Below are 27,982 nucleotides of genomic sequence, written 5' to 3' on the forward strand. Positions count from 1 at the left end.
AAGATCGACCAGTCTTTAATTTACTTCTCGTGATTAATCGTCACTTTACTGTCTCGGGATTGACATTAAATACATTGATGAGAGAAATAACTCCTCAACAAAACAGATTTTTACGAAAGAATAGCGAAATGATCGAATAACTGTGTATTATAACTGTATCAAGTTTGAAAGAAATTTAAACACTTATAATATTTAAAAACATTTACAATATATATATTAATAAACTTTACTTAAAAATAAAATTTAATAACGTTTAAAATTAAAAAGAACGTCTCACGATGTTTTATACAATATTTAACATTCTAAAAAATTGATGTCAAGATTTTAGAAATAAACTCAATGTTAAAGTTGCATGATAATAATATTCTTTTAAACTAACTTAGTATGAAAATGTTATTGATTAAAGTAACGACAAAATTGTATTAAAGATTAATGAGTATTTCATTGATTTTTAGTAAACATTTACCTATGCATATCTCCATTTTGTTTCACTTTAATTTTTTTAATCACTTTTAATTATAGCAGTGTAAAATTTCGTACAACTAAAGTAATTTAAAAAACTCCATCTTCATCTCGACTAAGAGCCAAACGCGATGTTAATGCGACAAATTAATATTTAGAAATTTTTGGAAACTGAGGAATTTGAATCCTATGGTTGGGATCTCAGAAATTCCCCTTGTTCCTTCTCTTAACATCCCCTGTAAGAAAAAGACGAGAAAAATATTGGTCCGAAAGTCGGCTGAATCGGGAATCGAACCCGAGACCTTCCGCTTGCCGGGCGACTGCTCTTCCAGCTGAGCTATTCAGACACTTACAAATCAATATTTCTCTCAATGTTTATAACCCCCCACCCCCCACCAAGGCGTCGTACCTGGTCTAAACGCAACAAACATTAATAAGAATATTTGTCAGTCAGCTCTCCTATTTTTTAAAAAAGTAATTTAAATTAGAATTATATGCAGATATGATAAATTTACAAAAAATGAAGAAGACTTTTCAAATTCATATATTTTTTAACAAAATAAAATTGGTATAAATTGATCTCTATAAGTTGATAATAAAATTATAAGACCTATTTTAAAATATCTCTAATTAAAATAATCATCCTAATTCTTTAAATTTCTGGGTTTGTAATGTTATATTTATATAATGAAATTATTATTTCAGTTATGTGTTGATATATATACATATATGTGTATATACACACAACACACACACACACACTTCAATAATGCATTGATTCCTATTTATATTTAAGAGAGATTACATATTATATAATTTAGAAGAAACTTTATTTTAAAATCATGAATTAATTTTTAACATCCAAAATTAGAAATTTAGAAATAAAATTAGAAGAAAATAATAAATTTTTATTTAAATTTGATTAAAGGTATTTCTCTCCAAATCTCGAGAATAGAATCATTCCAGACGAGATTGCAATTGTCAATTTATAGCATTATTTCACATAATGTGAGCTTCTTTTTACGGAATCTAGCTAATCTTAACCGATATTTTGAAGTGCGAACTCTCGCGATTGTGTATTTATTTCCCAGATGATCTAGAATTTTAAAATTACAGCGTATCTTTTTTACGAAAATATCGCGCAAAAGTTTGATGCTTTTGAGAACTAATATGTTTGTCGGAACTTTATACACGTATGTAATTCTGCGTAATACACGTTGAATATTTCCGCTACATTATTCAATGCAGGTCATTCTTTTATGCGAGCATGGAATTTAGCGATAAAACAATCTTTAATTTTTAAAAATCGTAAAATTGCTTAAATATTCATTTTTTGGCATGTAGATAAATTAATTGACATAATTTTTCAAGTTTTATTATCGACAAAATTCAAAGTCAAGTTTTTTTTAATGAAAAAAAAAAGATCGTTCAGAATTAATTATTTAACGTTAAAAAATAAACTGCAAACAATTTGAACCATCAATGGTCAATAAAGTTAACGATGACTCTTGACTTGAGAGAAAAATTCAAGGTCGCATGCTACTCGTAAAGAGTTGCACATCACGCTGTCATCAGTCTTTGTCTTTTTCCACTGTACGGCGAGAGGGCCTTCAAAGGACGAAGTGAAAGGTTAATCGGCTGGAAGAGGGTAAGCGTTCGCGAGACAAGACAAGGAGGGCTCTGGGAAGAAATAAAGATAGCACGCTCTCTCGCTCTCTCGCTCTCTCCCTCTTTCCTTCTTTCCCTTACCGGCCTTCACCGTGATTTCACGGCCGAGCACCTTGCCGACGCTGTTCGACGCCTGACACCGATAGACGGCCGAGTGCACATCGTGGCGGTAGCTCTCGGCGCCGAACGGCAAGAAATACATGGAGCCGTTCATCAACATCTCACGGATATGCGGTATAGGTAAGACCGGGGAGCCGTCTCCCATCAGCCAGTCGATCCTCGGCGAGGGACTGCCGTGGGCCGAGCAGTGGATCATCGCTCCGGTGTCGTTCGAAAACTCCACGCTCGAGCGCGGTTCCGAGACCAGCACCGGCCCTTGACTGTCCAGCACCACTCCTCGTCCTGCGAAACAGGAAGAGAAAAAAACACGTTAGTGGGGATCAAGTTCAATGTGTGTGTGTGTGTGTGTGTGTGTACTCGTAAAAATCCGAGTTGTATCCAATAATCAAGTGTTATTTTCTAGAGTAAGAAATAATAACTGTTTCTGTGTTCCCTAGAGGTTTACAAAGATTTTTAATAGGAATTTTATGATTCCCGAATCTTTGTAATATATTATAATTATATAACCCATCTCTTTCCCTTTTCCTCTTTTTTCATAGATATATTTTCTCCAATTGCCTCTTCTTCTTCTTTTCTTTTTTTCTCCTTGTCTTTTTTCTTCTTTTTTCCTCCTTATTTATCTTCAGTACCTTCTCTTTCTTCCGCCTAACCACTTTTCTTTTTTCCACAATTTTTTTTTCAAAAATCTTCTGTTGCCAAGAGGCGCATGAGGGATCGAACCGGGTTCAAACTTGGGACTGTCAGTCCGCGATTTTCACACGAGACCATATGTTACTTCTACTCTTAGAAAGAAATAATATTTCATATATTCTACTTCTGCAAAGTAATCGAATCTATAATAGAACAGTTATATTCGAATTTTAGATTGAGTACTTGAAATGTTGGAAATAGTACTCGTGAAAAATTTATTTGTAATACTTGCTATACATTCACGCATACTCCTCATTCCAACTAGATAAGGTTACTTATAGAGCGTACGGTTAAAGTACTTAGGTATAGAGAATTCGAACTAATCTCGCCCAGGTTCGAGTCCACTTGAAAGTTTTTTCAGAGTAATCATAGAGAGAGTTCGAAATCATGCAAACAAATTCGAACTTACTTGTAAGGTACTTAATCCCATCGTTGGGTGTTAGAGAAAAGTGTCTGCTCTTGGAATTAAGAAAATATCCCGAGATTGAATGTTCTGAATTTTAATTTATGTCAAAGTTATGAAAATCGATTTTTTCAAGAATGATAATACAATAAACTTTATAAAAAGATAGATATTTTTATACAATCTCTAGGATCGAAATAAATTAAAAGCGTTTGTTCACAGTTCTCTTTAAGTCTTCTGACTCTCTTCGTAGAATTTTAATCCGATAGTTACATCAAATATGTTTTGTATTGAATTTTTATATAAAATATGCATTAAAAGTAGCAAAGTGATACATTTGCCATCTGTTTTCAGTCGCAAGATTTTACTTTTATGTGAAAATGCACATTGAGATTGTACTCGCTATAGGAATAATCCCGCATAGTTTTCAGAGCAATAGTAACTCTTTCTCTTTCTTCTTCTTCTTTCTTTTATATGCGCAATAGGAAACAATTCCCCATAAATCTCTGCCAATTTTTCCGCAGCTTAGAGACGAGAAGATCTCTGCCACGAAGTCGAGACGGTTTATGCAATAGTATATTCAGACCGTATTCGGAGTAAGGAGTTCTCTCTCTGTAAAATACACAAAGCACGATACAGCGACAAGAGATACAGCATGCGTAGTATTACGATGGAAAATGCGGCAAGTTGATGCCACGAGTTGAAGAAGTGCGCACGATCGAAGGAATCATTCATCCGAGATGGAGCAATAATGTCGACTCGATCGTTTCTCCATCTGCATCGTATATCGAACGACATGTATTTGATATCCCATCCTTGATGTAAGGAGTATTACCGCATAAAGAATGCGCGCACATAAATGGTCCTCTAAATTGACTATATATTTCATTTTTATCCAACTTGATTTTTCCCACGAATATTCTCTTCTTCTCTTTTCCCTATATACATATATTATATATATAAAAAATTCGTATACATTATATACATATATTATATGTATGTATATATGTATAGAGAGAGAGAAAGAGAGTCTATTGGTTTCAAATTATTATAAAAAAATTTGAAGACAAAATTTATTTCAAAGAAAGCTTTTTTCTTCTATACATATATACACTATATAATTATATAAATATATAATGTATATATGTATAAAGAGAGAAAGAAAGAGTCTATTGGTTTCAAATTATTATAAAAAAATTTGAAAATAAAATTTATTTTAAAGAACGCCTTTTTCCCTTGTATTTCATGAAACGAAATTTTTTTAAAGATACTGGATTACGCATATTCTGCTTCGAAATTTTTCAAAGTTTCAATAAGATAAGAGATGAAATTGCATCTCTCAGCCATAAAAGAGATACCGACATTCGCTCGAGATAATATTGACACGATAAAAGAAAAAAAAGAAAAAAATTACGCGATTTTCATATTATGTTAAAAGGTACGGGAATCGCGGGTCGTCGGTTCCCGACAGAAAGATTTTTCTCTCGGAGGTATCGAGAATAAAAATGCTGCAGAAGAGGGATCTAACGGATTGATCGCTCCAGTTACGACCATGGATTCAAGCAAGCCGTCTTTTCATCGGCAATAAAACGTATATCGCGCGCATCCACTGCGTCCTCTTTCACTCTTTCACTTCCAACTTCGGTTTCCCGCCTCATTGAACGAGGGGGAGTATCTGGCGGAAGATAACATAAGGAAGTTATTAACTCGTAACGTGATCTTCTTCGCGATTTTACCAACTTCTTCGCCAAAATCCTGTGCGTGAATTTTATAAAAGAATTTTTCAGTTTTTTTAAATATTCACGCATTAAATAAGAGTTTTATACTAGACTTTGTCGTGTAATATGAAAATGTAACGATTATAAGAAGTTCCTTCATCTTATATGAATACATGTTATACGAACGCTATCATTTCAAAGGTAATCAATAATCTGTAAGTAAAACGTGTGCGGTCGTGGCGCAGAGAATTGAGCGTCTGTTCGATATGATCGAGGACTCGAGTTCAAATCCAGCCAGAAAGGAGTATATACCAAACTGGGAAAATTTTATAGTATAAAACCGTTTGTTATTAAACTTGACACAGACATAGTGTAAGGCAAAAAAAATTTAACTGAAATCTATAATAACTAAATGAACATCCATAATGACGAGGAAGACAGAAATGGATAAAACCTTGCCAATCACTCTAAGCGTTCATTTCATAAAATTCTATGAACTAGACACACACTCTCTCTCCTCATTCATATAGTCAGCAAAGCTACAGTATTTGTGAAGGGTCATTCACTAATAACGTTATTCTGTTGCCAAAATAAGATTATATGAATAATAAATATGGCCACTGCCGCCACATGACACATTAGATCTATTTTCTGGTTTTTGACCAGAATTCACTCGTTTAGCCATTCGATTTTAGTTTAATTTCTTTATATTTTACCTTATACTATGTTTCATGAGACGATTGGTTTTGTACCATAAAATTTTCCCAATTTGGTATACTCCTTTAGAACATAAATGGAAGGGTAATTGCCTATACCTATCTCTCTCTCGTGAAATGAACCTGTGTTCAACATTGATGCAAGAGTATCTTCAGTGCCATGGTTATCTATTGTTAGTTGACAAGAATTGGCGAAACAGCTCTTTTCCAATGGTGAACCTAACCTAATCATGGAAAAACAATAGCAATAACGATATCAGCACTTGCGCATTAAGGACAATTGAGATTCACTATTTTTTCTTTTCTCACCTATGTTGGATATATATTCTAAACAAACATCTTGAATCTATATGACCGCCACCTCTTGGCAAACTATCGAGAGTAGCTTGCCTAGAAAAGAACCCTTATAAATCTGACCGTTCGGAACCGGCGTAAAATTATTAAGTCCTATATATATATATATATGTATCTGCAGAAAGATCGTAAAAAGGCGTACATCACAGATACATGTGATAAAGGGATCACCACCCTCTGACAAGAGATTAAGGATTGAAAAGAGAATAAGTAAAACGTTTTAAAGCTCTTCTCTAATAAAAAACCGAAATGTAGTTGAAATAATGTTAGCTTTAAATCCGAGTCTGTGTAACAAGAGATAGCGTTTCATCATCCCAAAAGAGCGATTTTTTTCAATCATAAATATACGCAGAGAAGAGAATCCGTCGAAATCGTTACTCGATTTGCGTTTGCCTGTCGTTTGGGCCGAATCGTCCTTTTGCCAGATAAAATGCGTGTGTGCACGCGTTATATAGCCTCCGCGTATTTCACTAGTTTCCACACCAACGTGTGCAATCGCCACATTTTACCCGTCCTATACTCCTCCCCTCTACTCTCCTCCAATACATCGCGGTGACACTCCCCGTTCCTCGCGGGCTCTCGATGGAGGAAATCTGATAGAGGATCTCCGTCGCAGCTGATGGCAGCACTTCCGCAGCTTTGTCCCCGGAATTCCGGAACCTTGTTTTCTGGCGATCGACGAAAATTCTGGCCGAGGTTGGAAGAAGAAGGGGAAGATTCAGAATGTAAGAGATCAGAAGAGAAGAGAAAGGGAACAGGAGAAGTGACTGCGAGAAGAGATACCTGCAGAGAAATCGGTGCATTATGCATGAAAACGGCAGTTTGATAACCTGGACGAGAGAACGTGGGAGGGAGGATCGAGAACGTTGGCACCTCGATACCGATCGCGCATATATGTATGTATATGCGCGGACCACACGCGGTTGTAAACGCGTACACATGTACATACACACACACGGACGGAATCGAGCGACGTTTATGCGCCGCACTTCCTGTGTATTGTACGGCTCCGGTGCACCTGCGTCACCTCGTAGGTTTACATCGGCCATGCATTGCTGCATCGTCTGCTATACCGCGTTCATACACGCGCCATCTCCCACACATCCTCTCCCTCCCTCTTTCTGTCTCTCTCCTACCCGCCATCTTTGTTTTCCGCGTCCTAAATGCAAACGATAGAGGATGATGTACTCGCTTCTTCGGTGCGAGCGACTTTCTATGGCTGCCAGCATAGCGAAATTCAGTTGCGGAAAATTCCTGATGACCTGCGGTCGATGCTAACGAACTTTTGCTTCGTTAGCAAGAAATTTACGTGGGAATCGCTATCGCGACACGTTTCGCGCTGTAATTTTACTCTGCCGTAAATGCAGATGGCAGCACATCCGAATTTCGCACATGATCGCATTTTCTCTTCGCGTCGAGTATCTATTTGCGCAATATTCGAGTTATAGGATTCTAGAAATTAGGATAAAGAAGACATTTTTTCAGAATTGTTATATTTATTATTTTTGTATTTTTATTTTGATTATTTTTATTTTTTTTTTTTGCTACATTTCATTGTTTTTTTGCGAACGCAGAAAATTTTAGTGGCAACTTTTTTGTGTGTTTTATCTCGGACAGAAAGCATTTCCAGATCTCTATTACTTATTTTTCTTCTCTACATATGAGGAATCTATTCCTGAAGTTTTGTCCTGTATTTTTGAACACCCTGCATATAATAATTAAGAATAAAGAGATATTTAATTATTATAACTTGCCTATTTTTAAATTTTATATTAATAAAATACAGGATAAACTTTTGCCTTTATAGAATGATTCTTCTAAAATATATTTTAGTTTGTTGAAATTGACCTATAATTTATATTCTAATTATATTTGAATTCACTATATGCATGTGTGTATGAATTTATTTTTAATGATATGAGCCGTCTAAAAATAGCTCAAAATCAATGTTTTTGAAATACAGTCACATTTCAAATATGGAAATATAAGAGATTCTTCATGTTATCAAAGTTTTTCGGTCATTTCCGATATCTTCATGCTTTATAATATTTTATGAACACGATAGAGTATTTTTTGTTTCAAGTACTGTCTATTATTAAAAATGTAATAGTTATATAATATTAATGTAAATAATGTCTACTGTTATTTTTCGAGACTTACAGAAAATAATTACGTTGAGCAGGTTTAACACACACAGTTATATCCTAATTATTTTTTCACATCTCCATTTCCCATATCCTTCATCCTTTTATGAGGTTTTCATGTTTTTCAATTAACAATCGAATGCATTATGCACTGTATTTGTACTTAAAAGCCTCTTTTTCCACAATATCTGATATTTTTAATTTGTAAAATACAAGAAATAAAGACAACAATAAATGATCTCGCAAAGAAATTGTTTTATCCCGTATTTTATCTAAAGATACAATCACATTTCACAAACATTGATCAATTTATAAATTCATCTTTGGATGTATACAATTAGAAATTGATTTAATAGATACAAAAACATATAAAAGGGAGGGTTGAAACGACTCTGAATATAGATTTTAAAGAAGCCATTCTGAGGATGCACACTGAAATAGATATTTCTAATATCTTCCTTATGTGATAAAAATTAATACTATTAAGTATATATTGACTTCAATAAAGAAAACAAATGAATAGAACATATGAGATTATTCAGAGAAATGTTAATATTTGATTTTCATATTCAAGAAACTAATACCGTACATTATACGCATATTTGCATGTCATGTGAAGTATATCTCTATACTATGGGGCAAATATCAAGGCAAACTCAAGCAAGAAAATATGATATAATCCTACCGACGTAACGTTTGTGCAACTAAATATCTGTCTCACAAACATTTCCATTCCATTATTCCCGGTGATATTTTTATAAATGGCGGTGACACGTCGTGATGGAGCAATGTTTGTTAGCTCAGCGATCTCCACTACTATCTTTACGAGCCATCTGAAACGTTCGTTCTCTGCACAATTCGTGGCAGGGCCATTTCGCAGGCGCATCGTTGACCATTTTCCCTTGATGTCCCTTGATGTACTATCTGAGATGCAATGCGACTCATGCATGCATTTGCACCAACTGTGTCAACGAATGGGAAACACGATCCGAGCTCGATCGCATAATAAATTCCGTTTCTTCCTTGAAAATTGTGCGATCGGGTCGCGCAAAGTTCATTCTTCGATTCAAATAAAAATCCAATTAAGCCGGCGGATTAAACCGCGACATCCCCGTGACCCTTTTAACCGTTTGACTGCGTGTCCTTCTATCTATGTGCACGCGTATGTATATGTGTGTATACCTTGCTTGCAATTGATTTTATCCGTAACCTCGCGAATTACTTTACTTCGTTTCCTTTACAAGCAACGTAACATATAAAAGTCAATTGCATCTCCCTGAAAATTAGGTTAGGTTAAGTTAGAGTAGGTTGGGGTTAGGTTAGGTTAGGTTATAGATTAGGTTAAAAAGTTTATATATAGTATATATTGAAGCTTTCCGAATATTATTTTCGCGATTTTTACGTTATCTTCGAAAGTCAGGCGGACAATAAAATTTGGAAATAAAATATTTTCATTTCGCTGTTTGACTCGATGCGCATTAGATGCGCGTTGGATGCAACTATACTATACGTCTGCCAAGCGCGACGCAACCTACCACATCGGTATACAATAATGCACTATTGTTATGTGGGCCGCATTTACATATACGCAATTTTGCACGCTCCAGCTCGTCCCCGGGTCCATTCGTGTACTATGTATTCGATGCTTTCGCGTGTGACGTCACGCACGCTTGCATTTGCATTCACGTGAAAATTACGCATCGAGAAAATCAACAAATAAGATCGAATTTATTATATTATATTTTATTATATGTCCTCACGAGTCACCAAAGCGCGGTATATTCTGCGTACTAATAAACAAAAAAGAAAATAATCAATACTTTTTAAATAAATATTTAAATATTTTATATTTTATAATATATGAGGATTATATAATAAAGAAATCAATAAAAGTAATGACATTTAATGAGGAAAAATTAATTCAAAATACGTATCTTACAGATAGGTTTGATTGCATAATCTCACTTTCTACTATTTAAAGAAAAATTTAAGTAAACTTTAGACGATGAGATAGGTTTATTTTATAGGTTCTCACCTCCATAGTGCTTTGAAAAACAAGAGCAGTTTGCAATAATGATTCGAGTTTGCTACTTTAAAATTATGCTAATCACACTCAAAAACTATGCGTAGAGAGGTCTTCGTTCTCTCTCGCACATTTTTAATCAGTGATCTTCCAGAGTAGCCATTAACCAGACGAGTCTAGACTCTATCCGCATTTATGCATCTGACCTAATGACCCTCGCAACACGGTGCATTATACCGCGATGGCCGCATCTGTTCTCTCGGTGTACGGACAGTGAATAATGTTATACATTAGCCACTCCATTTTTGACGCATTATTTCACCTTTGCCTTCACCCCAATATATTCGATCTTAGATATAGAAGCTTAAGTTAGATTAATTAACACCCAAGAAGTTAGTTTTAATTAACAATACCAAATAGTAGGTTAATTTCAAATTGTAATTGGAAATTATTAAAATCAATGATTAGCTGTGAATGCAATTCATAAAATCCGTTAAATTTTATACAAGTATATTGTCTTTATATTAAATTATATTGTACATATTTGTTTGAATATTATAAATATAAATTATGAAAAAATACGATATATTTAAGATACCTTAAAATATAACTTTTAGGGACAAATATTTGAAAATTGATTACATCTAACTTTATCGCAATTTATTATGATGTACGTAACGTTTAATGCAAATGCGTACAATTTGCCTCGATATAATTACGGGGTTGCGACTCGATGCCGCTTCGAGAATTGTCGCGCAAATGAATACACATTGACGCGTCTCTCGTCGGATACGTGCATTCGGGTGCGTGCAGCTTCTCCCGTATTTAGACGCGCATTGCACTCTCATCTCTCTCGTTCCCTCTCTTTCGGTCTCCACCTGCGGAGTAACCCGCGAGATAGCCGGTATATTCAATTCCATCGTGTATGCGCACGTACGGCAGGCGAATGCACTGGATAAACAGGAGTTAATTAATCATAGAGAGTTTGCTACCGGTTGGTGTTTACCAGAGTTTCCCTCCGCAAAATGTTAATTGATGACAACTTGGTTTAAGGAATGTATTAAATCAAAAACCGACATCGATTATTATAATTTACGTGAATTAACGTTAATAAATTAACTAATCGTCCTGCGGTCGTAAAATCTGTTTATTAGATAATCATCTTTAATGGAAGATTTATCTTCGATTTCATTTTAAGAAATTAAATTTTCTATTATTAAAAAAGAATTATCATATGTATTATATTTCTTTATATATTTTTTCAATAACATAATTAAATAAATAATTAAAAAGCACATGGTTCAATGTTAAATTTAAGTATTAGTATCATCCGAACAAAAATGCTCGTTTTCTATTTTAAGAAAAGCAAGGATGAGACTGTAGAAAAAATATCATAAATAATAAGGATTACTACACAATAGCTATCCGACAAATATTTATTATTCGGCGAACGTGAAAAGTTTATTTTTAAACTGCGACTAGACTCAATTTATCACATAATTTTGAACGAAGAAGAAGAAGAAGGGTAATTTTCTGCAGACTGTACATTATGTACTTACCGCGAAAGTTTGAGTTCCGCGGGTGCGAGAAAGTTTCTTCCCCATATACATTGTAATTACGCTGCAGCATCATTTACACGCCGTAGTCACGTGCCATCCTCTATAATGCATCTTACATCTCTAGCCTGCGCTTATGGCTTTAATAGCCCGTATTTTGCATACTATAAATAATCATGAGTTCAAGAAAAAAATGTACGATAAAAAGATTTTCCTTTCCATAATAAAGAATATTGCAAAAGTAGAGACTTCAATAGAGAATAAAACATTTGAGCTACGTCTTTCTTTTCTGATATAGTTTAAACACAGAAAAATGGTTACGTCTCGTTCATTTACGCGCACATTAAATTCATCCATCTTCTATATATTATACTAGATAACTAATTCTCTCAGTTTCACTACTAAATTGTCCGCAGAAAGTATGTACAAAAGTATTTCATTCTGTGCATGCTGTTATGTGCCGTAACTCACTCGCTAGTTTATGACATACTTCTGGAACAAAAGTGTTTAAAGCAAGATCCAGAATAGGCAGTTAACTCGACTAGTCGTCTAAAACCTTATTTTCCTTTATAAATATTTTTCTTGAATCTTTCAAACCACTCCCGATCATAAAAGTGAAACTCTATCTTAAAAAAGTTTATTGCGTCCAACATGTCCTATCCATCCTTTTATTTTAATTACCGTAATGCCATTTCTTTTTTATTTTATAATCCTATACTATCCGATTCTTTTACTTAAGCTCCAATCCCGATTTTCAACATTAAAACAAGCAGTATCATTGAACGAGACTCTGGTCAATTTTCCACCAGTATCTCTGGACTATGAAAGGTTAGTTTAGTTTAGTCAGGTCTAAGTCGTCTCTTGATGTGCAAACATCTCTACCTTAAGCACTTGAATAAATAAAGTCTTCATATTAGACAATTGCTTAATTTTACATTTTATTCATTACTATAATAAGTGTCATGTATAACAGTCAATGATGATATATTGGGAGAAAATTGCGAGAAAAACGTCCACCGTGGTAAGAGAGGCGCTACTGAAGCAAAACAAATATGGCCGTTGCGAATATAGAACAACAGTTTTAAATGTAAAAATTAATTTTTTTATGAAAAAGATGTCATTGCGGTTAGACACACTCTGTGATTATACAAAAGCTACGCCTTCATCAAGGAATATGATCGAAGGCCAGAATGTTATAAAATTTCGACATGATTATTATGTGCGGTGTAACTATGAAAAGTCAAGAAAGTTATAGTATATGTTATAGTTATAGTATAGGTATATAAGTAATGTTAGATGTATATTCGTGACGGCCATTTATGATAGTTCACGCAACTACCACTAGTGTCGCATTAAATTTTTAAGCCCCAAATACATATAAGCGTAACATGTGAAACAATCCTAACCTAACCTAACCTCACTCTGTCTTGAACCACATTCATGTAAAGTGTGCGTGGAGAAAAATCCAGAAATATATTATTATAAAAATCAAATCCCATCCAATTAAATGTGTTATTTGTATGTGCAACAATACTATAAACAAAAATAAAATCGCCCTTTTTTTAGGTATTATGCCTCACGGAAGATGAATGATTGACATAGTCGTTTAGTACAGAAACATTAGCAGTCTAATAATATATAGAAGTCTGTGAATGCATCTTATCGTCAATAACTATTTCCCCACGAAGAACTGCTACCGCATATTCCCTTGTAATGCGAAGATCATGCTTTATTCCATGCGATGCGGATGCTTGTATTGTTCGTGCGCAAACGAGACGTCGTCACGCGGACAGGATATTTGCAACGCACACTGTATACAGGCACGCTGTATATGTATATATGTATACATGTGTATGTATGTGTGTCGATGTGCAATTATGCTCGGATCCGTCTCTTTTCCGGGCATCAACGCCGCCGTTACATACGTATCCGGTTTCCCTGTCTCGCGCACAACATCTATGCACCGTGCTCCGTTCAAATGCGGTATATATACATATACACGTTATGTATACGTAGCTATGCGTTGCACAGAACGGCGTTGACTGTGTAAACGTTGTAGCCAAGCGGTCGCCTCGCGAAGGGAAGCGGCTTGCTGCTTGCATTCTCGACGTCTGATTAATTACGGATGCGCCGTCACCCTCAACTTGCAACTCAAGGTGCAACGGCCTTCGGGGCATTATCACGGCACTGACAGAACCGTCAGTGACGAATTAACGGACCGTTGTCGTCGGAGACGCGGGCTATCTACCTAATATATCCGTCTTCTCTCTCTCTCTCTCTCTCTCTCTCTCTCCAGGGCTTCCTTTCTTATCCATCCCGGCCCTTATCGCGCGTGTCGCGCCGTCGTCGCCGACAACACGCGACGCCCTTCGATCTGATATATCGACCAAGACGGATCGTTCCCGGCAGCGACGTTCCGTAAGTGGCGACGACGGTGGACGAATTTCGCGAATGCAAACGGTTTCTCCCTCGGAATCGGGGAATTTCTCGTTCATACATCAAGGCCTTTCATTGCGCTCCGTTACGCGATAATTCCATGATTTAAGGAGTAGTTTTCCGACACGTTAGTTTCATTTGAAGAATTCTTATGCGGGGTGTCCCGGATAAGATAGGATGATGGATCTCAGAGGAATTCTCTCTTTGATGAGAGAATCAATGTTTCTTCCATAAATGTAACTTTCATTGTCCTAATTTAAATTTTATGCTACACAATTTTTGTGTGCAAGATATTTCAGAGACTTTTATTATGGATTTATCTAATATTTCTTTCTCATTAATTTACAAAAATTGCAGAAATTTTTGCAAATATTGTAAAATTCATTAATTTATATAAAATGAAGAAATATTGAGCTAAAGATATATTATGTAATTTTAATATTGAAAAATTATAATTTTGAAATAAAAAGACTTGTGTATACTTTAAATTCCTCTTAAGTGTTTCTTGATGTTTATTTGACATGACATTATTGATGTAGCTACAATAATATGGTTATATAATGCTACAATTTATAAATTAATGCAGTTTGTATCACTGAATGGTTTTAGTTTATTGAAAGAAGAACGATGAAATGTTTACGAGTAAATGTATAATGTAATTTGATTTAATAATTCAGGACTTAAATATCTCATGCTTACTATGTCTATACTTTCTTTATGGTCTTTTTTGTCTGTGTGCTGTAATATACACGTATTTTTTCATTAATATAAAAATCCCACTTTGTTTACATTTTTATGAATTAGGAATATCTAATATTCTTTTTCCTTGAAATGCTTTGACGTCTAGAAACGAGTGTTAAGACAAAATCTTGGAAATATGATTAAGCAGTTTTAGCTTTGTAAATTAAGTCGCGGAAGGGCTGAAGTAATCAGTCCTTCAGAATTTCTTACCCAGTGCTATATAGCATCACGATATTATTTCTAGATCTGCAATAAATTGTTTGCTGTAACCCGTCGTAGAGGTACGCGGTACGGCAAACCTTGCTGCTGGTAAATTAAGGGGCGTTAAATTGTAATTAAGATGCTATAGTCGACAAGCACGGCTTGAATTTAAGTTACAGCTACGGAAATGTTGACTTAAGGAACAGAGAAGCAAATTGCACGAGCCTTGGCTTCAGTTTCGAGCATTTTTGTGTTAAACAAAACGCCACAAATGTCGGTTTCAGTGATTTTGTACACGCGAGATCAGATTAAAAATATCAATAAAATGATTTTAAAAAAATAAATATATATAATAGAAAAACTTAAATATTTATGCAAGTTGATATCTTGCATATATATATATATAAATTATGGAATATATATGTATCTAAATAAATATGATATATATTTCTCTTTCAAAATAAAAATAAAAAAAACTAATATGTTACATTTATATATGATATAAAATATGTAGACAGAAATATTTTTTTGAGAGAATAGAGTGTAATGAATTTGAAATATATTATATCAAGAAAAAACAGACAGTAATAAAAATAAACGAAGCTTTCGTATAGAAAACTTGTAAATTGGCAAATGTCACAATTAAGATTTGCACATAGAAGAAATTATATTTTTAAAAAGATTGTATACACAAAAATTTCTTTTGACAGGTATATTTAAATATATTCTCTAAGACTAAGAATATATTATTTATTAATAACAAATATAATTTATTTGATGTTGTATTGTTGCAACAACATATGTATATGGTGTTGCAATTTACAGTACAGTGTTTGTCACTGAATGTTTTAGTTTATTAGAAGAATTGATAAAGTGTGTGTTAATAAATAACTTGGAAAAAGAAGGCTAAAGCAATTTAAAAAAAGTATTTGGATCTCTCCCGTAAGTAATCAGTAACATAATCTAATTTAATCGTTCAGGACCCAGGTCTCGTGCCCTCTGCTCAGTCTATATGTATTATTTATGCTTCTTTTATGTGTTCTGTAAAAATAATGTACTTCCTTGTTAAAATAAAAATAAATCCCATTTTTTGTACATTTTTATAAATTAGGTATATCCGCTACTAATCTTTAGAAGACTAATATAAGAGGATTCTTTTGGCGCCTATTTTATTCCAAAAATAAGTAAGAAAATCTTAAATTGAAAATATAATTTTTATAGTGTAATAATAATTCAATAATTCACAATTTTTGATACAGAAACATAGAAATTGAGACCAAATTCAAAGTGTAATAGTTGATTTATTATCATCAGTTTACTCTCAGTTTCTATTAACAAAATGACTAACTAAATTGCAATAACAATTAACTGTTACACTCAAATCTGTGCAGATTTTACAGTGCAAAATATACTAATACAAATATTTAAGTCGAGATAATAATTTCTGAATTTACTATAATCAAAGTTTTGATGACTATTTGTCTTCAATATTAATAATGTATAGTCTACATTTACGATGCTAATATAATTCCTGTAAACTTTAGTTGAACTTGCATCGCTAGGCAAGACCGATCAAAATTCAACTAAACACGGATCGTTGGTCATAGTTAGTTGAATACAACTAACTTGTAGTAACAATAATCAAAGTACTTTGTTCGCAAAAACATTGCATAATACATATTATGGTAAATAATTATCTTGGATATTTGCTTCAATGGAGGATATACGTCCTTTATATAGAGAAAGAGTAAGAGAGAAGGGAGAGGGAGAGAGAGAGAGAGAGAGAGAGAGAGAGAGAGAGAGAACTTTCCACATAGTGAATAATTCAATATTATGTAAAGGAGTTATGAATCTCTCCTGCGATATTTTAGCAATGTAAATGCTGATAAATCTGATTATGCTACGTTTTGCGTGATTCTCTTCAATTAACTGAAGAGAGTTTTCTACAAGAACAAATCCAATTAAATTATTTTTTCGCTTTTACGTACTTTTAGTCTGATATGTAACGATACTTTTACAAAAACAATATTTCTTGTCCCTTTCCTATACTTTTCTTAATCTGCAGAAAAAATATATCTTGTTTACCTAATGTAATGCAATAAGAAGAACTTCGCATCTGATAGAGTTATAAATACACATACGTATTATATTCACTAATTAGAAAGCATTATCTTTCATAAAAAAATCAAACAGTTTTGAACCATTTTTCCTGCAATATTTAAAAAGGGAGGAATTATTAAATGAGATCCATCAATCAACGTCGTTCTTTAGAAGACATATTTGCGTACCGAATAATACATTATCCTAATCGAGAGAACAAAGCTACTTATATATGTGCATGTATATGTGCGTCATTTAAGTAAATTTTATTTAATTTTAAATCTTCTCGATACAGAGAAAAAAATCGAGATTTTACCGGGATTCGAGCGAAGGATCTCGCCTCTCTCATTGTCAATATGCAATCATTCTGCCATGGAACCATCTCGTCGCTTACATAATTCCTTTTCTGTTAAGCATCACAGAAAACATTATTTAATTTTTCTATTTTTTATTTTTTTCACTTTTTCCATTTCCCTTATTAGGAAATAATGTAATTAATGAGCGTAAAAATTAGGAAACATATATTCTGCATATATTTATATCTATTTTTATTTAAAATTAAAATATTTGAACGCGCGCGTGCGTTTTTGAATATTGCAATGTCAATTTTGGGTTTGAGTTTTTTTACAGAATTTTAAAATATAATACATTATGTAACGTGTAATATCTTTTTCTTGCATTCTCTATCTACCTATCCATCTTTCTCTCATTCTCACTCTTGTTCTCTTTACTTTATCTCAAGATTTAAATTCTCGATCACAACTTTCCTCATATTGCATTCGCAAACTAGGAACTTTCGCAGAACTTCTCAAATTATAGGTTTTGCCTTTTGTATCACACACATATGTACACGGAGAGATTTTTTTCTTAGAATTTACCCTGAAAATTATGGTAATCATGGTGATAAAAAATATTAATATGTACATAATAAATTTTAGTATGTACATAGTAAATTTTATATAGTAAAATTTATTGAACATATTTCATTGTGATAGATATTACTAGTTTTATTATGGTAAATGTTAATCAGAGAAATTCTTATAAAATACTTTCAATATCATATTGTCCATGATTACTATGATTTTTATTGTAAATTCTAAGAGAAAATTCTCTCTGTATATATATATATATATATGGTATTGGAAAAATTTTATAAGAATTTTTTTGATTAATATTTATTACAACAAAAAATATTAATATGTACATAGTAAATTTTAGTATGTACATAGTAAATTTTATTATGTACATAGTAAAATTCATTGAACACATTTTATATTTTATTGTGATAAATATTACTATTTTTATTGTGGTAAATATTAATCAGAGAAATTTTTATAAAATACTTCCAATACCTTATTGTCCATGATTACCATGATTTTCATGGTAAATTCTAAGAGAAAATTCTCTCTGTGTATATATATGGTATTGGAATTTTATGAGAATTTTTTTGATTAATATTTATCACAATAAAAAATATTTATGTACATAGTAAATTTTAGTATGTATATAGTAAATTTTATTATGTACATAGTAAATTCTATTATGTACATAGTAAATTTTAGTATGTACATAGTAAATTTTATTATGTACATAGTAAAATTCATCGAACATATTTTATATTTCATTGTGATAGATATTACTATTTTTAAATAATAATCCTTAAGGTTGCCAGTAATAATTAATAAAAAACCACACTCAGTGACTAAGATTCTTGTGAACAGTTAACATCTATTTAATATGTGCTTACTTCTGTCAGTCTTACATTGTTCATCAAAACAAGCGTTAACATTGTCGGTAGTTTGCATAGAAGTTGATTTACTGTTTTAAATTTGATGTACTTGAAAAGGGCTGCAATGACAGCCGAAACGTTGTTGTTGTATTTCAAATAATTATTTATAATAAATTATTGCCAGTCTGGTCGACTTTAAACATTGAGGAGTGGTTTTTTATTACTATTTTTATTGTGGTAAATGTTAATCAGAGAATTCTTATAAAATACTTCTAATACCACATTGTCCATGATTACCATGATTTTCAAATTAAAAATTCTCTCTGTGTATATATGTATATATATACCCACATATGTTATACAATATGAACCTACGTATATATACTCTCGGAGTTGGCTGCATTGCAGCTGGGCGATTCGACGGCCTTGCCGCGCTTAGGGCTCTTAGGAAGCGTTTGATCTGGATCACGGTTAATTTTACCCCCGGTTGTAGAGCACAATACCGTGCTGCAACGGCACCATGCGATCCCGGTTGCATCGGGCGCGGTCCGATTAGTCCCGTTGTGCATATTACATAAACACAGGTATATGTGCATACGGCCGGCAACACACGATGTTGGATGGCGAGACACACGAGGCGGATCAATCCACGATGGCGCAGAGCCATCGACTTCGGCGTGTGACGCGGGTTTCGTTCCAATCTCGTCAAATCCGCAACGGCTTGCATCACTTCGTGAAAACAATGCGGCGACGGCGCGCGCCGAACGAAACGCGAGTATCCGTGAATTTTTTTTTTTTTTTTTTTTTTTTTTTTTTGAATACCGATCGACGACGCGGTCGGCCGATTTTTGTTCATCTCCTCTCCTCCTCCTCTCGGTCCCCGATTCACTGAATAATCAAACGAGCAAGCTGTTTCGTCGCGGAAAAATCGAACATTCCGCGTATAATCTAATTATTTTCCTCAGAATTCAGGGATTTGATCGATAACTATATTAGATATATACATACGCGATAGATATACAATATAAAAAGTTCCGCTCGTTAAAAATAAAATAATTAATTAAAAATGTAAATAATAGCAATGTGAGGATCGAATTTATATTTGAATTAATACATAAGCCTTCGATATCCGAAAATGCTGTTATTTTGAAATTTTAAGTAATACAATAATTGTTTGTTAATATTAATATATAATGAATGTTAGTTTTTCCAAATTTTTCTTAACATTTTTTTTGTTTTCTTTGCATTTTAAATGGAGACGTCTTATAGGGTAAATGTCCTATTTTGTTAAATAATTTTAATGAATTTGCTGTGAAACCGCAACAGATGTTACCATGAAGAATTTGCGCGGAAGATTGCTTCGTACATTTATTAACATCGACTATATTAAAATTTCGATACTTTGAAATTTTAGGTCACGGACGCTAAAACAATTACAGGAAGTATGCAACCGCACATATATACGGCCTATTTTATTCGTTATTCGATATAATATGAATTTCAATAAGTTCGGTATACGCGAAATAAATATCAGGTTTGCATTTTTACAAACAAGAAAGACGCGAAAATTGATATATTCTAAATTCCTCTATCATATTATTAATAATTAACTTTTTTCGTTGATATTTATTTCTTCTTATTCTACTAAAAAATTTATCTCTCTTTTTTTTTTTGAGAAAAATTTTACGGCGTACATTCTTTCTCCGCTATAATATCTAATCGAATAAAAAGTCGAATATGAAAAAAATATATGCATTGGAAAATGTTCAACGAGATACATTTGTTATAAAGCAGCATTCCTGTGTCAAATAATTTGTTTCTGTAACACCAAAATGCTATTATTATACACATATATTAAATACATAATATTAAATATTAATATTAAATATTAATATTTTTTATTTAAATGTAATATATGTACCTATCGTCATAATCCTTATGATTCCGCATTATGACACGTTACCTTAATTATGTAATTAATTTTATTAATACCTTACACGTTACTTTAATTATGTAATTAATTATGTAATTAATTTTATTATATGGAGAGATCTATAAAACTAGATATTTTTTATATAAAAATTCTATAAATAAGAACGTAATAAGAATGAAGAGATTAATATAAAGAAAATATGATAAAATTTGACATTATTATATTTATATCAGTCGAAACATCTTAAATTACTCCATTAGCACCAAACTTTTTTGGATCAAATTTTTATTTGTTATTAATATTATCATTCTTACAACATTTTTTCTCCAAAAGCTATATATATATATATATATATATATATATATATATATATACAACTATATATTATAGATTTTTCTTCATTTTTAGAAAAATACGTACATATATATATAAATAAAAAACACATTTATATATTGCACTTTATTAAATACTTTTTAAACAGACATGTGTGCGTGTACTTTACCTTTTTTATTTTTTTAAAATAATCTTTTAGCAACCATATTTTTATTATATTTAGCGACAATTATATTATATTGATTCATATCTCATATTAATCTTTATATAGAGATTGTAACTATAACATGATTAATATAGTGCTAATGATAAAATTTATATAATTTCAATTACAATTATAAATTTTCGATATGCTTAAATACATTTATAAAGTTAGTAATGCAGTTTGCAATTTTGAATTATTTATTTATGGACTTATGCATATAAATCTAATTATAGATTTACAATTTATTATGAGGATTATCGATAAGCAGAATTAAGGATTAGGACTATCGAACAAGCTGTACCAATTATAGAGTGTATTGTTGCATAAATAAATAATTCAAAATTGCAAATATTGTTGCATAACGCAACCTTATGACAGAAATTGTAAATAAATCGAAATATTATATTTTATATAGAAAAATGGTAATTATTGTAATCTTCTTAAATAAAGACTTCTTGAGATTTTGCAGTGTAATATTTCCATAACTTTATAATATACTTACACAATAAGTGATGTTAAAATATACCGAAGACTCTCATTTTGGTATAATTTAATATGTGAAAGCAAATATTTATTTCATTTCGATATCTGTCAAACAGCTGGTTTTCGTCCTTGGTTATAGGCTTAATTCAATTCGACATATATGTATGTTATTTATTGAATATCAAAACAAAAGGAGAATATATTTCGATATAGTTTACATGTCTGCTCTATCGATTTTAAACGCTATTTTATTAAAAAACTTAACATAAATCGCAAAAATTTTTATGATATATTTTCTCACTTCTGACGTCATTAATCCAAGATCCAGGCCGCAGTGAATATACAGAAGCCTTAAAATACTTTCAACTAAACAGCTGGCATAGATTCACGGTTCATCTTGCTATTGTTACACATCTACAGACACTACTATGACTCTCAAGAGGATGCTGCCGTTGTTCTGTTTTACCGACTTTAAGTTAGGTTAGGTTTACTTTTTATTGAATATACAGATTAAAAAATCGTCCACAATGAAAGTACTGATAATAATGAATGGGAAGGGCTGTCCGGCAACTAATTTTTGCTGTTTTATGCCTCTACATCGATTGCGCACGCAAATATACATACATAATTAACTCAAGTACAAATCTTTTAATACAGAGGCTTTTAATTTCATTTCTATTACTTTTGTATTATTCTTTTATGTCATCTCTATTGGGAACGCCATATTTTGTGCACAAATAAATTGCAGAACTTTTGTATTAAACAAGTATTGTTATATAAGCTGATGCAAGAGACCGATAAAAAAACTGTAATTTTTTAACCTTTATTGGTTTTTCATACAAAGTTACAGCGCTCCCCGTTCATTATTATCAGTAATTTAATTATGGAGAAGGATTTTTCAATCTGCATAGCCAATAAAAAGAAAAGCCCTCGAACTCAAAGTCGGTAAAACAGTCATGGTCAGCATCCCCTTAATATTCCGAGATTATTTAAATATTAATATTACAAATATAAAAACACATTTTTCGAATTTAACCTCTCCAACCTCTTGCCCGTCTCTCTTCCTCGTGCCAAGCGTACCAATTTTCCGTCTCAATTCCGCCGATTCTCTCCATCTCTATCTGTGTCTCTATGACGAGCGAATATATCTCCTTCTCGGCTGCGTCTTCATCCGACCGAATAGAAGAATCTAGCGAGACGGCAGCAATATCGGCGGAAATCGAATCGCAAAATGGAGAAAATGACTGCGAGTGCTTCTCCTCGCATCGAAGGAAGAGGGAGTGTCGAGGAGAGACAGAGACGAAGCGGAGTACCGAAGCGGAAGAAGACGAAGAGTTATCAAGAAGCGAGAAAAAGGAGAGGCAATACAGATATGGAAGAGAGAAAAGCAGAAGGAGAACATGGTATATAGACGTGCACTTTAGGACGAGTTAATCCCTGGAGTTTCGGGAATGGCCGACAATCTCATGGGATTCGTTGCTTTTGCCAAACCGCGATCATCATTGATGCACAAACATGCGGATAATAGCGTGCGTATCGCATTATCATTCCAGATCGATTCGCCAATTCGTAATATCGTGGAGAGAGAGAGAGAGAGAGAGAGAGAGAGAGAGAGAGAGAGAGAGAGAGAGAAGGAAAGAGAGGTTAAATGGACTGCCGAGAAGGAATGCGTACCTATTTCGGCAAATCCGCCCTTTCGAGAGCAACGGATCTCTGATCGTTGCCATAAGCGGAGGTTCGTCTCTACACGATCTGTCAGTCACCCTGAAATCCTTCCCCATTGGAAACTATGCTAAGCGGTTCCTATGCTTCCCTCGGGACAAGAGGAGATATTCTCGGTCAGTATATCCATGATGGTTGGCAAATCCCATGACTCACGATTGTGCCTAATCAATAATTCCGTCCTTTATCTTTCTGTCGAATTCTCTGTAGTAAACAGTCTCGGATTATGATTAATCGCGTATACTTTTAGATGGCAATTTGACAAAACTTTTTTGATAAATGTAATTCAATATCAAACACACTCTACCTAGAGAGACACACGATGTAATCATTTCAAGATTATCTAATACATATATGAGAGATCTAATAGTCAATATTGCTATTTAGCCGTTGAATAGGGGTCTCTGATTGGTCAATTGTGCTGGTTACCCTAAACATCTAAGTCGATGTATATGCGTGTGTGCTATATATTCACATAGGACTTTTTCCCCTATATACATAACTCTAAACTTTTTACTTTGTAACTTTTACATGTATATCGCACGGTTGAAATGTATGTTTGGGCACGTGCTAGATAAGGTTATGGCCAATAATGGTTCACGTGAATGTTTAGGTGATCGTCACTTATTAACTTGACTTGTCTGCCACTTTTCTGTTCTCTTCTGTCATTTGCGCTTTATGTCATGATCAAGTGAGTTTCGAAGTTTTTCAACAAGTTCGACATTATGATGTCAAGCCCAATAAATTGAAGTAAATCTATTGCGACAAGGCAAACTTGGCAAATCAAGCAGAATTCGATTTAGGGAGCAAGACAAGAAAAGATTTTTATTTTTTTTTTTAATTATAATATACGAACTCATTTTATCACACTCTAAGTAAAAAATCAATTTTCTATTACAATTATTATGCCTACAAAATGTTTTATTCACATAATAATTAATCTGACATTAATTGTAGCAAAAAATAATTCCAAGTGTGTCATGTATGGATTTTAATACGTGTTTGACCTGAATGATTTGTAATGTGAAATTTAAAATATCTGTAATTATTCTTCGAAAATTAGTCGATACGATTACGATATTTTTAATTCTAAAATGAGAGCGCTATTATTTTGTCAGAGCGTCGTTCGCTGAGGGATGCTTTTAATTTTCAAATTAAATTTTAATTTTTAAAAGCATGAAAGATTTTAAGATTGCATTATGCAATTTAAATTTGTTCGAAATTTGATATTATGCAAAAACAAGATGACATAAAAAAGTAAGTATGTGTATCATAAGAGTAAGTATGTATATATTCGCAAACATGTGTGTGTGTGTGTGGATACATATTTTAAGAGGAGGTAGCATCTGCTAAACGTTTCAGGAAACTGCCCAAAAGTTGGTAAAAAGACATATACAATACGGCTGATCCCTTCTTAGAATTCTTTGTTTTAAAGACGGAACATCTTCGCAAGAGAGAAAGAAAACGGGGAAAAATAGAGACAGAGAAGAATCGACAAGGGAAGAAAAAAGTTGCGCGCGCGGAGCAGGAAGCGTTTGACGACATCGTTGGGTCGTTCTTCCGTAAACTGCTTAACAGCAGATAGTGGCTCTAAGTTCTTTCGCTGCCGGGAGTAACTTTCTTAATCCCCCTCTTAGCGGAGTTAATCCGCTCGATTAATGCTTTACTAACCTGTTTCTCAAACGAGTTCTTCCATCTGCCGTTTTCAAGCTATAGACTCGCACACACATATTTGTAAACAAAGAAATATACATATATAAAATACAATATATTACAAATAATATTAAAATCTTCTTTAAATGTTATAATTAAATTCACCCATACAAAACACACATAAGAATAAAATTTTTTATATAAAAAGATTTATGTAAAAAAAAAGATGACAAATCAAATGGATCATTATTATATTTGAGAGAGGATGATAATTGTGAAGGATGAGTTTGTTGTTGAAATTAAGCTGATCGTCAATTTTCTCTCTCTCATAAACGTTCATCGCTTATTACTCGCACGTACTTGCTGACACGTTGAATTAGCATAATATCTCATAGCAGCATGAGCTCTTCTGCGGATACTTCAATGCCGCGAACACAATGGAGAATCGATCTGGGAGAACCAGCGGTGCGAGGAAAGCCACAAGATAGGCATGTCGACGTGCATCAGAGAGGAAAGAAACACGGGTGGTGTAGAATGGTGTGTTGCGCGGCTCAAAAGAAATTCATTACTTACCAGGGCACTGAATGAACTTGCGATAAAAGCCGTCATAAAAGAAATGAGGGAGTAAGAGAAAGAGAAAATTATTTATTGAACGCCCAGCGGAAGAGAGAAAAGAGAGATGAATTACCTCAAGTATGGAAAGTAGATCGTTATATTTATGAATTAAATATCAGAAAGAAAAAAATAAAAGTGTAAAGATAAATGCGCTTGATTATTCAAGTATTAATCAACCATATATTTCACGGATTTTATACATATTGTAAAAACCGTGAACTATTTAGATAATAGCCTAGCAACTAAAATTATATATGTTTGCCATCTGATTTTTAATAATAAGATGTATATATTTTTTACTGGATTTTATTCTAATTAAATTTTATCAAAATTTAGTTATCAAAAATCAGATGGCAATCACAATTAGACATTTTTTTGAAGAATGGATACAAAAGTCCTTGGAGTAAAATAAAAATTCTTCATTAATAGGCTTTTATAAAATAGATCAGACAATGTTATCTTCTTAAGTTGGATTCAATTAAAAGAAAAAGAGAACTTTCAAATATATAGTCAACCTCTAATTACAGGATCAAATAAAGATTATGAAGATCAAGGAAAGAGATATTTTATTGAAAGGTTTAGACTTAATAAGCGCGCCCACAAATAAACTCTCTCTCTCTCGTGATGGTCGGAAATACTTTTTAAAATGCTTCAGATGGCAATTATCTTCGATCGGCTAGTTATTATGCATTCTTAAATTGAGGAGAATTTCGTTGATTTATCGCAAATGCTTCCTCTTATTGGAATCGATAATTCTAATCAAATTGCATGAGCGAACGAGACTCCTGATAAATAAATGTAGAGCGATTGGAAATCTTTTAAGATACTTTAGAAGCTTTGGAAACTTTACGGGAGATATATACATACATATCTAAGGAGATTGAGGTTTTTTTTTTAGAAAAATTGTGGCAGTAAGAAATACAAATCGCTTTAAAATTACTCTTCTTTTCTAATAATTACATTTAAATTTAATTGTTTTATATAATTAGTTTTATATTAATTACTATTATTTAGTTATAAAAAATCACATTCCTTGAATTTAAATAAATTAAAAAATGTATGATTAATTAATAACTATTAAATTTTATTATTTAACTATTAATTATATATACTATAAAGGAAAAGTATTCTTTTCATATTAATCCGCGCACGATACATGTATCACACATATATGAATCGTAGTGATCATCGCAAAAGTGCATTTGACTGTAAAACTTAACGCCGATAGCGAAATTCACTGACGGACATTTTGCAGAGATGCATCGCGCAAGAAGTGCATTTCGCTTTGCACTCTAATTGGCATTTGCGCCGCGAACGTAATTATGAATTATTTTCAATCGTCGAGCGAAAAAAAAAAACGTATACAGCGCACAGAGGCGCGAACGTGCGACCGTTCGTGCCGCGAATATATAGTTCATTAGACGCTGCAGTCCGTCGTTAATTACGCCGAATATAATTAAAAAAGGGCATAGGACGAATTCCTTCATCACGCACGCTACTCGCCTCTTTTTTCCTCTCTCTCTCTCTCTTCTTATCGTTGCGAATTTAATGCGGCATTTTTTTACGCGTAATATTATGCCACACCATCCAGTCGCGAAACTCGGCTACGGCTATTACGCTCGCTATACCCGCGCGATATAAAAACGAGTATGGCGCGATATTTTTTTCGTTACCTACCGCGTCGGACTTTATCCCGAATGAATGAATAACGCGGAATAACACAGCGATGAACGTGGAACACTGAAACGCTACATCAAAGAACGTATTTCTCTGCTGTGAAATAGAAGAGAGAAAAATAGAGAGAGTTAACACAAATCAAGTAAATATATATGAGAAGTTAAAAATTAATACTCTCACAAATGACGCGTAATTGATCATAAAAGTTAAATCAGCCATCTTGAAATGGATACAAAAAATTGCATTAATCCTATATAAAATTGAATCCCGATAAAATCAGCCGGTTTTTTAATGTTGTAG

The 27,982-nt window shown here is 33.0% G+C and overlaps 1 protein-coding gene across 1 annotated transcript in view; it reads right to left on the reverse strand.

Annotated features, from left to right (window-relative positions):
- LOC114942144 (cell adhesion molecule Dscam2) overlaps window positions 1-27,982 on the reverse strand; it is a 250,788-nt gene that overhangs the window by 133,509 nt on the left and 89,297 nt on the right. Inside the window, 1 exon segment of the mRNA XM_085488400.1 lies at window positions 2,212-2,532. Coding sequence (XP_085344526.1) covers window positions 2,212-2,532 — 321 coding nt within the window.

This window comes from Nylanderia fulva, unplaced genomic scaffold (assembly GCF_048542155.1).
Source record: "Nylanderia fulva isolate GAGA-0341 unplaced genomic scaffold, ASM4854215v1 Scaffold69, whole genome shotgun sequence".
Lineage (NCBI taxonomy): Eukaryota > Metazoa > Arthropoda > Insecta > Hymenoptera > Formicidae > Nylanderia > Nylanderia fulva.